Source organism: Physella acuta, unplaced genomic scaffold (assembly GCF_028476545.2).
Source record: "Physella acuta isolate Inbredline_101_S28 unplaced genomic scaffold, ASM2847654v3 ptg000409l, whole genome shotgun sequence".
Taxonomy (NCBI): Eukaryota; Metazoa; Mollusca; class Gastropoda; family Physidae; genus Physella; species Physella acuta.
The window spans coordinates 24,754-39,475 of record NW_026731928.1 but is presented as its reverse complement, the minus strand read 5'-3'; the positions used below and the strand labels follow the sequence as shown (position 1 = coordinate 39,475).

Below are 14,722 nucleotides of genomic sequence, written 5' to 3'. Positions count from 1 at the left end.
AAAGTGTATAGGATAGTAGATGACAGTTGAGTTAGGGGTAGGATATTTTAAACTTGTGTACAAAGTAAATAAAACTGAACATTATTGAACTGGACTTGTGTCAGCAATTGAATAATTTCAGTCTGTATGGCATTAGAAGAATCAATCCCCTAACCCGATATATACACATTACAATATACATGTACTAGCTTATACAAGTGCTACACTAAAAATTTTAAAATGGCACATGCTCTCAGCTGTCTGCCCACTGCCCAGATTTCCCATCTCCCCTTACCTAGGGTGTAATTTGAACTGCTGATGAACAATAGTTTTCCTGGGTTTCCGCGCCCAGGGAGAGACTTCCCCCATCCATGAAATGCTTGCCATACACCAAAATGTCAATAAAGATAAGGTTGCCACACTTAGGACTGACAGAATGACACATCTGGCCATTTAAATTATAGATATTAAAACTTCTCAGAGTAATTATAGACTGTTCCCCTATGTGGTTTTTGCAGCATAAATATGGTAGGAGATAATTCTACAGAAGTTTAAAGTTTTGCAATGTTATGTAAATTTTGTAACTAAAGAAGTAATACATTGCTTTTGACAAAAGTCAGAGATATGTTCATTTTTAAGGTTTAAATATTTACCTAATGTGTTAAAAAGGAAGTTCTAAAATTTCTAATCCATTTTTTAATTTTGAAATCAAATTAGACAGCAACAGTGTTTAGTAAACAATATAACAAGTGCTGGAAAATGTTTGAAAAAAGCTGATCACATCGAAAAGCTAAACAAAAAGTAAATACTGAACTAAACAGCCAATAACTTTGGCCAAATCAGAAATAGTCTAACAATACATGTTTTTTAAATATTTCTACATTAACTTTTCATAGGCACACACATACCTAAAAACTACATGACTGGCATTGTTTCAGAAGAGCTTTCTGTATACCATTTTCTTTGATGCAGCATATGAAGTCTGCAACTGATAGCTTTTCACTTCCCTTCCATGAGAACTCTGTCCCAACTTTTTTAGTATCAGTCCTATTTGAGAGACGTGTTAGAATATCCATACAAGAAACCTGGAGAATCTGCGCAGCTTGTCCTTCAATTTGTGACAACAGTTCACAGTGATGACAAAGCACACTCCATAGTAATTCAACATCCTTTACACTTTTGTTGACTATTACCTGAAGACAAAAACAAATTAATTAAAAAGTCTAGTGACATTTAAGCGCAATTTCCTTATGTTATCTAAAAATAGCTCTGTCATAGCGTAAATCAAGAGCAGGGTTAGTAAAACCATTGGTTAGTTATTAAAACATTTTTATTAATTTTTTTTTCAGTATTTTACATGTTTTATTTACAATAGAGTTACATGACTAAAAACCATTGCGCGCCTAGCTACCGAACGTGATGTCGCAGCCATTGAACGTGATGGCGCAGCTATTGAACGTGATGACGTGTGTGGTGTGGTTGGATAAAAATGCCTACTAATTCGGTCCAATTTTAATTAATTAAAAAAAAATTTTGTGACCGAACGAAAGGATATTTTTGAAAACTTTCTTCGGCAATATTGTTCTAAATTATGGCAGGAATCGATTGGTACATGTTTCAAGTCGCTAAGTGGTCTGGTTGCCGAGATATGGGCCAAAAACTGCATTTCTGCGAGGTTTTTTGGCTTTTCCGGGAAATCCATGAAAGAAACCCGGAATTTTTTTGGCCTATGTTCATCCTCGTAACTTGCTTAACATATTTGCTTTTGGAACTAGTCCTCGATATTGCTTCGTTGAGGAGGAGATACGACTTAAAGCTGCGGACACACATACATCCATACATTCATTCATCCATCCATTCCCAGAAATGACGAGTTATTAAACGCAATTCTCCAGAATGGAAATTGCGTTAAAAATGTACTATTTCATCAAACAATATTTAAGAATTTTTAAAGATCGCAACTGGAAAGTGTGATACAGTTTAAAATAAATGTAATAGGTAAAATTTCTACACTTCTTTTTACAAAAACATAAAACTGCTTATCTGATAAAAGTGACTGTAATAGCAGATAAAATGAGGATCCAAAAAAATTGAATGTACCTGTGATGCTGTTTGGTAATTGGACACAACAACACCAAGTGTAGCCTCATTCACACTACTGTCACAAAGTAACAGAGTTGCATTTGTCAATAACTGGCTTGCTTCAATCAACAAAAGAGTTTCTGGAAATGATTTTAAAAAGCAAATGTTTCAAACAACATTATTTTATAAGTAAAATAAGAATGAATATAACAATTCTGCCACTTCACTAATAAAGTTTATTTACCTTTATCTAAATTAGTATCTGTTACAAAGGAGAACTTTAGATCAGAAGACAAGTGAAGTTCTAGGAATCCTAGAAGCACTATGATGATATCAACAAGGCGAGGCATCTCAGACACTAGTGATGATTGCAAAATCTGGAGAGAAAAAAAGTGCTATTGCTTAAGTGAGTTCATATATTTAAAAATTAAAGTGAAATGGTAATCAATAAAATTAGAATTGTTATATTTACATGATAAATCAGTATCATTAAATTGTCATGACTGGCTGATAATTTTGTGTGAATCATCAGCTGTTTTACTTCCAAGTGCATTTCATCATTGATGAGTGCCAGCTGTGTCAACAACATCAAGATCCTTATTTCTGAATAGTAATTGAAAACAGAAACACTAAATGAAATTTGAAAGGAAAATGGGAATATGTCTCAGCTTTCCATCCCTAAAGGTCTTAATAATATAAAAAAAATAGAAATGGAAATTTTACCATTTTTACCACTTGAGAGATGCTGACTTGTAAGAGACAACAGAAGAGATGGTACCTATTTTTAAAGTTTAAAATGTTAAGAGGAATCTTCAAGAACATAATGAATGTAAATTTCAAATACAATCTGTAATCAAAGGAATACTAACCTCTAAATCACAGAAGAGATCTAATACAGGTCTAAGAATAGAAACATGAAGCAGGCCAAATTTCAATGCCTGTTGTTTGAGCCAGTAAAAACTAGCTTCTGTGGAATATGGTAAGTTAAACAAAGTGAAATAGTAGTATAAGCTATCTGTTGTTCTAGGAACTATAACTTTTTAACAATATTTTACTTTTTTATGTAGATGTAAATTGATGTCTCAAACCATTATAGTACTACTTAAATTTTATATTTTTTACACTTTATATAGAAATACACATTGCACACAATCATAAGACAGGACAAAGATCATTTTCTCAATTTTCAAGATATCTTTCAGACATTCACAGCTTATTTTTAAACCACTTGAACTTACCAGAAAACTTAGATGAAAATTTGATTATTGCAGTTGTAAGATGACACAGACACTGTTGACATTCTTTCCTTATCGACAACCTTTTCTTATCCAATTCCCCACCAACAATAATTACGTAGTTTTGAGCATACAGATTAGCCAGAACGAGTAGCAGTGGAAATGGATGTAGCTAAAGAAGGCATAAAATGTGTGATTTTTTATACATATTTTAATTATAATATATACTTTATATATTTTATTATTATTTTAAATAAAGTAATTCAAGTTAAAGCTGGACTTTATAATGATTTCTAAGTTTGTTATTCATTTTTTCTCTACAGGCATTGTTAATTGAACCATAAGAAGCAAGTGCCCATCTTAGACTCATAATTTAGCTCAAAAATTAAGTAATATGCACCTATGGTAGTAAGCAGCAATAATAACCAGCTGTCACTGTGATGGGTCCACCCAGCTCTGATGGGAAAGTAATGGAGACTGGACCTAGTGCTAACCACACTATCAATTCATGTTGTGATCACACAAACAGGTGAACTCTGACCCATGGACTGAACTGACAGGTTTGAAAGGGTAACTTTTTTTAAAATCAAAGATGGGTGGTAGCTAAACAAAGATTGCTATAAAACTTCCCCAGAGTGGCAACAATCTGTATTACACTAGATAAAAAGACAGAATACTGACTAAACACAAAAAAGTAGACATTTTGTAAATGTGCACTTACCACCATCAACTCTAATTCTTTTATATTATCTAATAATGCTGATAGTATTTTTAGAGAAATCTCTGGTGTAAGTAGACAACCAAGGCTTGCTCCTTCCTTATTCTTTGATCTATCCAGCACAATATCTATTCTCTCATTTTCTTTATCACTGTTCATCTCAAAGTAAAGGCTTGGCAAAATTATGTGCTTCAACACTACATCTGATGATACAAGACTTCTTACTTCCAGAGACAAATGTAATGTTGGATCTATCAATACACTGGACCTCTGAAAATAAATACCAAAAGCTGAAAACACTGAACAAAAATAATTTAAAAATGCCTTTTTTTTCAATATGGCAAAAGTAAAAATCCTAAACAAAGACACTATTAGAGTATTTTAATTAAACCTTGGTATTATACAGGATACTAGTAAGGAAATAACTCCTCTAAAATGAGCACTTACCTTGCAAATTAAAGATAAGAATTGTACAATGTTTCTTGATCTATTTTCATTTAGTTCACACTTATTCAATACATCAAGTAGGCAGCTCACTAGCCAGGGAAGGTTGTTTTCAGAATGAATGATATTACAAATATTGGACATCTGGCTAAGAACCTGAAAAAAATAATTTTTTCTTATTTCATACAACATGATATAGAATATTAATTTTTTTCCCCACTTTATCATACTATATTTAGGAAAATGCATTGTACTACAGATAAAGCTTATGGACAAAATTGTATAATGAATATTCCAATGTCTTATATTTTTACACAATAATGCATATATTTTAAAGAAGAAAATAAATAAAATAGTAAGTTAAAAGTCTCTGTTGAGCGATTAACTTGCTTATATTAAGAAATAAAGATTTAATGAAGTGAAACCTATAAAAAAAATAACAAAATAGTTTGAAGAAATAAATCTTACTTCAACAATAATTGTGACCTGAGCCATGTTTTCCACTGCTACATGAATGCTTTGTTTAATGACAGTGTCCAGGTCATACAGACACAGTTGTAGAATGTGAGGCATCATCTACATTCATGATTTAAAGAATAATTAAGTTTAACAAACTTTAAATTACTAACAGAAGTAGCAAATAAAACTGTTTTAGAAATACTTGTATGAATTAAGACACAAGATATCAATCTAAGTAGTAAATAATCTGTTAGAAACTGCGAAGTTCAAGACAGTGACAAGTTGCCTTACTGCTGTTATGCTGGTCATGGTGAGTTTGTTTAACACTGGAGTTAGCTGATTAATTATTTCCTGTTCACTTAAAATCTTTAGTGTGTTGCACAGACTTTTTGAATTATAGGCTTCAGTTTGATTTATCAATGAACTTCCACAAAGGTAAGATAAAATGACCTGCTCTTGAAGTGGCACAGGCAGACGTCTGAACATTATAGTAAACAACTGTAATAAACAAAAATCAGATGAATGAAAATAAGCAATGTAATGGGAGATTTCATGAAACAATACTGCTGAAATAGATAAGGATTCAATAACCCCAGTTATATGCTAAAGCAGAAAGTATAAAAAATAAAAAGGTTCTCCAAACTACTTATTAAAGTTCTACAATTATGTTTTGTCTTTGTATTGTCAAGAACATGAATTGGTAAAAACTTAAGATAAAAAATTAGCAGATAAAAAGATTTAGTACCCATAGTCTTAAAAGCTTTTGCTTTGGTTTAGAACAAATCTACTATTGGCTTGTTTTTAAAAATTGGCTTGGAGTACTTAATAAAAGCATTAAGTAACTTAATTAGAGAAGAGTTTCAAAGTGCTACAAAATTTACCACCAAACCAAAAAAAACAGCAGTGGACTGAAGAAGTAAAAAGTGGCTTACCCTATTTAGTTTTGTGACTTTGTCTTTCTCAACATGATTTTTACATGCAAAACATACAACATTAAGCATGTGTTGGGCATTTGACTCTGTGCACAATGTTGCCTCATTATCCCAAACTAAATCATAAAATCTGTAATATAAAAAACAATTCCTGAGGTATAATGTTTAGTTGTTGAGAAATAAGAGCTATCACTATAAAGTATAGACAAAAATTTATTGAAAATAAGCAAATATTACCCTTTATCCCACCATTCAGAAATGCAGCTGTTCTTCAAGCCAACACCTAATAACTCTGATTGAGAAGAAGAAAGGAATTATGTCAAAAAGCACCTTTACACAGGTTAAGCTGTATTAATGAAAAGGAAATTTAAGCAAAAAATCTTAGTAAACATTGTCCAAAATTAAACCTAAAACTACACAAAAAATTTTAGAGCAGCATCTAAACATACTAACCTCTCCACCCTATTTCTCTATTCACAACAGCTGATTTCAACAATTCAAGATCATTCTTTCCACTAAGGTTTCTACCAGAGTGCAACAGCAGTTCAATGTCGGTCATCTGGAGACACTCTAAATCTGGAAACTGGAATACTGTACTCTTTAAACTCTCTAGCTGATCTTGGTCAAACAAATAACAAGGGCACTGGAAAGCCGATTTATCACTAAAAGACTGCAACAGCTCGATTAGAGTGGAATTTAACTTGTATCCATCAACCACATGCAGGCCAAAATTGCTGTTTTCTTTGTCTCTTAACATTTTTGAAAAAAGCTTATAAAATTCATGTCTAGCTTCTTGTTTGTCCAGACAGAAGACATTTAGTAAACAGCTGTATAATGTGGCTGACCTAAAATATAGAGTAGAGTCTATTAGCGTTTGAAAGTGATCACATTTCACACAATCACTGTTTACTGTTGAATCACTGGGATCATTAAGATGTTTGAATAGTTTGTCTAGACAAACAGTCATTTTAGGTTTGTTTTCCTGCTTATTGTTAAGGTTTTTATTTCTGTAAGAAACCTGAAAGGATTCTCTTCCATTATACATGTCTTGTAAAATTCTTGACTTTTCTTCTGAATTTGTAAATGGATTCATAACAATTAGGAATAAAGCTATGACATGAATAGTTTGTTTAAATAAAGAGACATCATCAACAATCAGTTGAAGATTCTGGCTTGAGTCTAGAGTTCTCAATAAAGACGTTAAACATAGCTTGACATGGCTTGCTAATGTGTTGGTCTCCTTGATAAATGTTTCCCTTTGTTTAATGTAGAAGAGTGAAGTTTTATCTGAAAAACAAATAAAAGCTTGACCTGTAAATAACGTTACATGAAATGAAAATATAATTAAAATGTTTTCTTACATATTAAAAAATAAAAATATAATTAAAATGTTTTCTTACATATTAAAAAATTTTTTTTTATCTTTATTACCTTTATGCTTTTGTAAATTTTCTGCATTTGTTGAAATTAAATCAAACATTATTTTGTGGAATAAGCTCAGTGCTGCCAAGTTTAGTTTAACATGACCTTTATCAACACAACCTTCAAGCTGGTTTTGTTGTAGAAATACTGTTAACTTTTCTAAAAATGTGTTGGCAATAGACATGTTCAGGTATTCCAGTGACTGCATAGAATAGAAAGAAAATCAGACTTTATAAAAGAAATGAGATTGTAATATGTAAATTAGTATATTACCATTAAAATTTAATTGTAAATCTAAGTTAATACCATTAAAAAATTTAAAAACACAGAACAACAAATATGATTTTTTACAAGGAATACTACACTTAACGTACTTCATTTAGAAGTAAAATCCAACCAAGCTGCTCATTTTTTATCAATGAAAAGTAATCCTGGCCCGAGAAACCACTTTCAGCTTGGCTCTTTCTGAGAAATATTTTAGTGACAAATAAGCAATTTATTATCTAATGAAACAAAGCTTTATAAGTTCACCTAATTTAATGATGCAATTAAGAATGAACATTTACCCAACAAATACACTTTTAAAGATGGAAACATGAATTTTCTTTGATTCTTTTCCACAAAAAGAAAGACCTGCTTTTGCCAAACATTTTTTCATCACATCAGCAAGATCTGCTATATTATCACTACTCTGTGAAAAAAAAAATGTAATGTAAGTAACCAAAATTGTCCTATAGACTAGATGTTAACAAAAACTTTTTTTAGACAAAAAATGGCTACACAGCTTTCATTATTTCTGTTTCAATATCTCAGATGGCATTACAATGCCAAAAAAATTAGCAAGCATACTAATTTTTTAATGTAAAAAAAAGTTGTTTTGTTTTGGAGGGGGGTTGCTTATAATAAGTGTTATAAAAGTTTTTTAATTATAATTATCTTAGTGAGATGCACAACAGCGAGAAGAATATGTGACATACTTGCAGATTTACAGGTAAATAGCAAAACATTTTCTTTGGTTTCTATGTTTTATTTAATTATTTTTACTTTTTTTGAGATGTGAGAAAAAAGTTTTTAACTAAATAAACTTGATCTATTATGAGCGTTGTAGGCAGTTTTTTTTCTTTCTCTAGATACAAGTCTATTATTTTAAATATTCATCAAATATGCCTATTCTTAAATCTAAACATCTTTGCTCCTATGATTGCCTGCTCACATTTTCTTTTCAGCTTATGAAAAAATCCTGGTACAGTCAGCAAGAACATTGCTATTTGAGATTGTCGATAATGTTACTTCTGTTATTCCCCCAAGTAATATGATTGATCCATTTAGAATCAAATTAGATCTACATTTTTAGATCTAGATAGAATCTAGACTAGATTTTTATCTTTCTTTTAACTTATCTCTAGTATCTAGAGTCTCTAACAGAATCTAGATCTAGTTCTATCTATATTTTATTCTAGCGAGCTACTAGCTAGAGAAGCCTGTGTAGATCTACATTGACATTCTAGACTAGAATGTAGAGTACTGGGAACAAGGGAAGATAACTTTCAGTAAAATCTGTCTAGAATTTATTGGGTTTCCTGATTTTTTTTCCCCCAATACCTTGTCTTATTAATTGAAAATAAATATAGTAGGCCTATTCCTTACTATTCTCCAAATCAACTACATATTTAAAATCTGCAGAGGTTCAGCTATAATTTAGTGTTGTTACATGTCATTTTCTTTAAATTTTTACTTGAAAAAAATATGAAAACAATATGCTTGACCTATAAATTAATTTGTAAACATAGACCTAAATATTCTGACATAATTCTGTTTACGTCTAAACTATTAGAACTTAGGGCCCTAATCACTTTAGATTATTTTATTAGTTTAATTAAAATATGAGGGCCTAATTAATTTTTAAATTTCACTTCTGAACTATAGGCCTAGGCCCTATTTATTTTTATAGAGCTTTTATAAAGCCCTAACAATTTTAAAATACTATTAATAATAGTATTATTTAGGCTTAGTAAGGGGTCATCTAATAATCTATTTAAGACATCCACAAAAATTTTGGATAAAAATCAATCAAGGCCTAATTAATGTTGACCATGTTCAATAGATATTTTAGAAAAATTTGCTGGTTTTATTTTTTAAATTACAGTCTTGAGAGGTTTGATAGGCGAAGGTGTGCTGTTGTTTTAAGTGTTGTGTTCTAGCTTTTGAAGATTTAATTAAGATAGGTGATGGTGAGGGAGGGGAGGTAAAAATAGGCCTAGTTAAAAATCATGATGTTACGTATGATATGGATGTCCCTAATGGGGTACAAATAGATCTACTGTTCGTACTTCATTTACTTACACGCTGAGCAAAGTTTTTTAAAAACAAGCACTGTCATCTTAATTCCACTTTTACATGCAGGATACAAGTTTTATTTGTGGAGAATGTTTACACCGGCGTCCGATAATGGCATCTTCTTTAAAAAAGAGGTGTTAGGTTACTGGTAGTTAACTAAATGCACACATGGCTGGCTAATGTCAATGCTAACCCTGTCCCTAACCATAACCCCAACCCTGGTCCTACCATACGCCTAACCCTAATTTCTACCCATAAAATTAGTTGAGATAACAATACTACTAACAACCCAACACCCCTTTTTTAAAGAATATTCCATTATCAAACACCAGTATCTCAGAGGCATAGCGATGGGGGGGGGGGGGGGGGGGGGGGGGCAGAGGGGTACATATGTCCCCGGGCGCCTACCTTAAGGGGCGCCAAAATGGGTAGTTAAAACAAATTAAAATGTTATTTGAGCTGCATTTTTGCATTATATAGTATGGTGGGGCCGGGGGGGGGGGGGTGCAAATTGAAAATTTGCTCTCGTGGGGGCGCCAGCGCCGGGAAGGGTCGCTACGCCTCTGCAGTATCTATAATCATCCTTTATGGGTTTTAAAATGTAAGCACTTCCATGTTAAAATTCAATATGTGGACTTCCACATGGCCCCAACAAACCCCATCCCTCCCTCCATCCATTTCACACCACAAGTCATCTCATAAAGATGATAAATGGATGACCCATAAAATCATCATTAAATCATGGGATAAAAATTAGGCCACATTTGCGCAGTTCGCTCAGCGTTACTCTTAATCTTTACCCTAGGTGGCACGCGATCTAAAAAAAAAATGATTTTTTTTTTTCGTGGTAACAATTTAACGTTGACATAGATCTAGATCGAGATTAAGTGTATTTTCAACACCTAAGAGTCTGGTACTTGTAAAAAAAACAGTACAGTGTAGTGTCAAGGAAAGTTTGTGAGGTCAGATGGGTCAGATGATAGTCCTAGATCTAGCAGCAACCTAGCTAAATCAAACTGTCCTTTAACCTTTAGGCCTAGCTATCTACTAGTATCTAGCATGCGTGATAGTAGATCTAAATCTATATTATTTATCCTATGTGAACTTAAAAAAAAAATTCAATTTGCTTGAGGGGGGGGGGTGGGAGGAAGAGAGAAGTGAAGACACGGACGACCTCGTGTGAACGTCTATGACGTATGCTTTAGGCCTGCTGAACTCACAGTGACCTCGCCGATCGTGGGCCGTGGTGGGATTTTCCACTCACGGGATAGTAAGCGTAAGGCAAGCAATCACGCCAGTGACGATGGTTGGAAATTTTATTTAAAAAAAAAAGAATCATAGTCTACGTCATATTTTCAATATGAAAAAAAAAATGTATGAATCCCCGGGTTCGAACTCTGAACTCCGGGTCTGTGAACTTTTGACTACAGCTGGCATACTGTTGACTCAACCACAGCGGATGTGTTTGAGAACTAAAAAGTAAGCATTTTCAATTGCAAGATGGCAAATCAAACCTGCGAGACGCGTAGTCTATTCTTTAGGGGCCACGCTCTGCGAGACGCTAGTCACTTCGTAAAAATTATTTTCAAAAGTTCTAAAATTGAGCTAGAAACATAAATTGGTAATCTATCGTTTTGGGTACGTAAAATCGCCCGCGACTAGTAATGTGAAAAACAGGTGACTCCTTAAATTTTAATAATTATTTCACATTTTGAGGAGGATTTATGTTTAGAAAAATACAAAAATGTTTCCTTGTTTCATCTATGTACCTGTTTTTAAACAATTGAATTAAAACTTTTCAGTAATAAATGAACACCAGCGATGTTTCCAACAGATGCAACCACGCTCATTTACTATAGCAGCCATCTTGTTAAAGCTTTATTTTTATAGACATATAGCGCGAGATCCAGGCGGAAGTCACTCTATTTTACAAATGGCTGCTGTTTATATAGCAAATCTTGCTTGCAGACACTGCTGTTTAAAGTTAATATCTGGCCTATATTGATATATTTAGCCATTGATTTAGGTTTATTATTCATTTATCTATATTATTTGACACAAACATATCGCAATATACTTCTATTACAGCCTTGACAATGAGGTAACGTTTTCGTACATTAATAGCCGCGGGCGATTTTACGTACCCAAAACGATAGATTACCCATAAATTATAAAATTAAGCAGGCATTCTCCTCTAGCTAGAATCTAGATCTAGATCTAGATACATCCAAGATCTATCTAAAAGCTAGATTCTAGTCATAGTGAAGTGTGTGTGTCACAGGGACAGTCTGCTAACTGGCTAACTGTAACTGAACTCTCACTCATGGCGGCAGTCATTAATTTCAGTATGCCTAGATCTCTAGATCTAGATCTAGATTAGATCTAGATCTAATAATGTTAGGCCTACTGAAAAGTATAATTTGTATGCTAGAAATCTAGAGTAAATTAGTTTTACGTTATTTCTTTCGATTATCACTGTGGATAACATAATATTAGTTAGATCATCATCACGTCTACTGCTAGTCGTCATTTTTGTGAAACTAGAAATCTAGTCTAAACCAATCAGCGTGAGCTTAGTATTTTCTACCGGGAAAGTAAAAATTAAAAATTGTTCAGGCCTTAAAATTTGCCGAGTTTATTTAAGGCTAAGATTAAAACAATTTATTCGTTTAAGTAAAATGTAAGCATTCTGTCACTTTACGATTAATGTGATAAATAATATGAAAAATGACACTTATCTGGGCGACTTAAGTCACAAGAATTTGTGCACATATTATTTTAATCCGACTATAGTCTATATCTAGTGAAAAAAAGCAACGTTTTTATAGTAAAGTATTGGATGTGGTGTCGTTTACTTTTTAACTCATTGAACTGGCAAAAAGCTTATGTTCCTTCTATATATTTTTCAAATTTTTATTTTTATATGGGGTCATCCATAAATGACGTCACACTCGTAGGGGGGAGGGGGGTCCGTAATTTTGTGACGATGTGTGATGAGGGGGAGGGGGGGGGGTCAGATGTTGCGACGTCACATTTTTGCATTATAAAAAAGCAATGTTAGAAAACGAATTTTAGACGTTATTTCGCGTTTTAGATAACTGTTTTAATAAATTGTAATAGTTTAGACAAGATTTTGGAAAAATATCGATGTTTTTAAAAAAATTCAACTGCAATTTTGAGGGGGGTTGTAGGTTGAGGTGTGACGTCATTTTAGGGGGGGGGGTCTGGCTTTTTGTGACGACGTGTGACGGAGGGGAGGGGGGGAGGTAAAAATCGTCAAAAAAGCGTGACGTCATTTATGGATGACCCCTATGGTATCACCCGGTGCGGTCCGCACCCCCACCCCCGCCTCGCCACTGCAATTTGACACTCACTGCAAACACCACTGTATTATGGTATTTTAAATAGTTTTCTTAAATTGCTTCTCCGGCGTGATTATAGGTGATATAGGTAGAAAGTTTACCGCCCCCCCCCCCCCCCACCCCCGAAAATTTCAAGTGCCCCCCCCCCCCCGGAGAAAAAAGTCTGGAAGAAACACTGCTTAACAAGTTTGTGGCTAATGACATGGCCCAGAAAAGTTATTTGCATTCCTTATCTCAATTTTACTAGGTCTAGTTGTCAACCCTTGCGATTTTAAAGATTCTAGTAGCGACCTCAACCCTTTGATGTGGTCGGTCCAATTTTGTGAAAACAGACATATGTCATCCAAGTATGCAACTGTGTCAGGATTATTAATTAGAATTTTTCTCATCCGTATGTTGAACGTAGCTGGGGCATTGATCAGGCCAAAACTCAGGAAGTTTCAATGGTATATTATTATGTTACGGGTCATTGTGAGGTCAGATTAGAATAGGTTAGAATAGTCTCGAACTTAGGGGAGAGTGCGTGTGTGAGTTGAGTTTACCCTAGTGTGTAGTTATCCCCGGTGTGTTATGTATTGTAATCCCAAGGTCGAATGGGTGTATAAAAGGGCGCGTGAACGAGTGGGGGGGGGGTCAGCGGTTAGTTGGTAGCGGTTAGGGCGAGGGCTACTCTGTTATGTAAAAAATTGAGTCCCAATAAAAGTATTAAAGTTAACCACGAATCGTTGTTGAGTTGAATCAAACCCGGACGTAACAGTATAGACCAAAAGGTGTGATGAATGCGTTACATTTCTTGGCCGACTCTTTTATTGGTATTTGCTAATATCCTCTTGATAGATCAAATTTGGAGATTTTCGCATGGGATATGCTAGCAAACAGTTCTTCCTGATTAGGCATTGGTTCAGCGTCAGTGATGGTAATTTTATTGAGATGTCTATAGTCGATGCAAAGTCTTTATAACAATTAGAGATGTTGTTAGACCAGTGGCGTAGCGAGGGGGGGGGGGCGGGGGTGCGGACCGCACCAGGTGACACCATTTAGGGGCGGGTGACACTAAGGTAAAAAAAAAAATAGCAAAATATATAGAGAATAATGATAATTCCACCTAATTAAGTGATTAATTCGAGTGTTAAAAAGCCTTTTAAGAGCAAATTTGACAATTCTCGACAAGGGTGGAGGGGGGGTGGGGTGCAAATCGAAAGTTTGAGGGGGGGGGGGGACGTTCTGACCGGGATTCAAAGGGTCGACTCGAAATATCATCCTAATGAACGATAGGGCGCATCGCTCCAGATGGGGAGTCAGGGAGAGTAAATAGCCAGCTTGATTCAACATTCAAACTGGAACAAAATATATTACATATACACGTGTTCTTTTTATATACACACCTTTTGACACCCCCACACACTCGTCACAAAATTCCGTAGCCTAAGTTATTTGTACTAGAATGGAAACAATAATAAGTACAAATATGCGAAAGAAAAAAAAAACGAACACATCAGTCAAGGGAGGGCACTACAAGATAAATCTAAATACTCCTTGTAAATTTGTAAGTGTAAGAAAGTTACATTGGAGGCCCCTAGCCTACAAGTAGTTATATTATGATTAAGGCCTAAGTTAAAGTATGCCTAATTAAAATAAATTGGCCAAGGCTTATAATTGTATTTAGATCTATATCAATGCAATTATTGTTGTAAATAATATTTAGAATCCCTAGCAGAACGAGCCCCGGGCGGGAGAGCTCGGCTCTTGGTT

General features: G+C 34.0%; 1 protein-coding gene across 1 annotated transcript; it reads right to left on the bottom strand.

Annotated features, from left to right (window-relative positions):
• Window positions 1–265: 265 nt before the first annotated feature.
• On the bottom strand, window positions 266–12,148 carry LOC131942504 (uncharacterized). The gene is made up of 18 exons (XM_059302407.1): window positions 12,064–12,148; window positions 7,838–7,962; window positions 7,646–7,736; window positions 7,281–7,473; window positions 6,303–7,136; window positions 6,087–6,141; window positions 5,850–5,979; window positions 5,209–5,415; window positions 4,927–5,034; window positions 4,462–4,614; window positions 4,018–4,284; window positions 3,300–3,468; window positions 2,931–3,028; window positions 2,785–2,839; window positions 2,534–2,664; window positions 2,306–2,438; window positions 2,080–2,201; window positions 266–1,172 (listed from the first exon to the last, which is right to left on the bottom strand). Exons 1-18 carry the CDS (start codon window positions 12,136–12,138, stop codon window positions 888–890), a joined length of 3,231 nt encoding a protein of 1,076 aa, XP_059158390.1. The 5' UTR covers window positions 12,139–12,148; the 3' UTR covers window positions 266–887.
• Window positions 12,149–14,722: the final 2,574 nt, after the last annotated feature.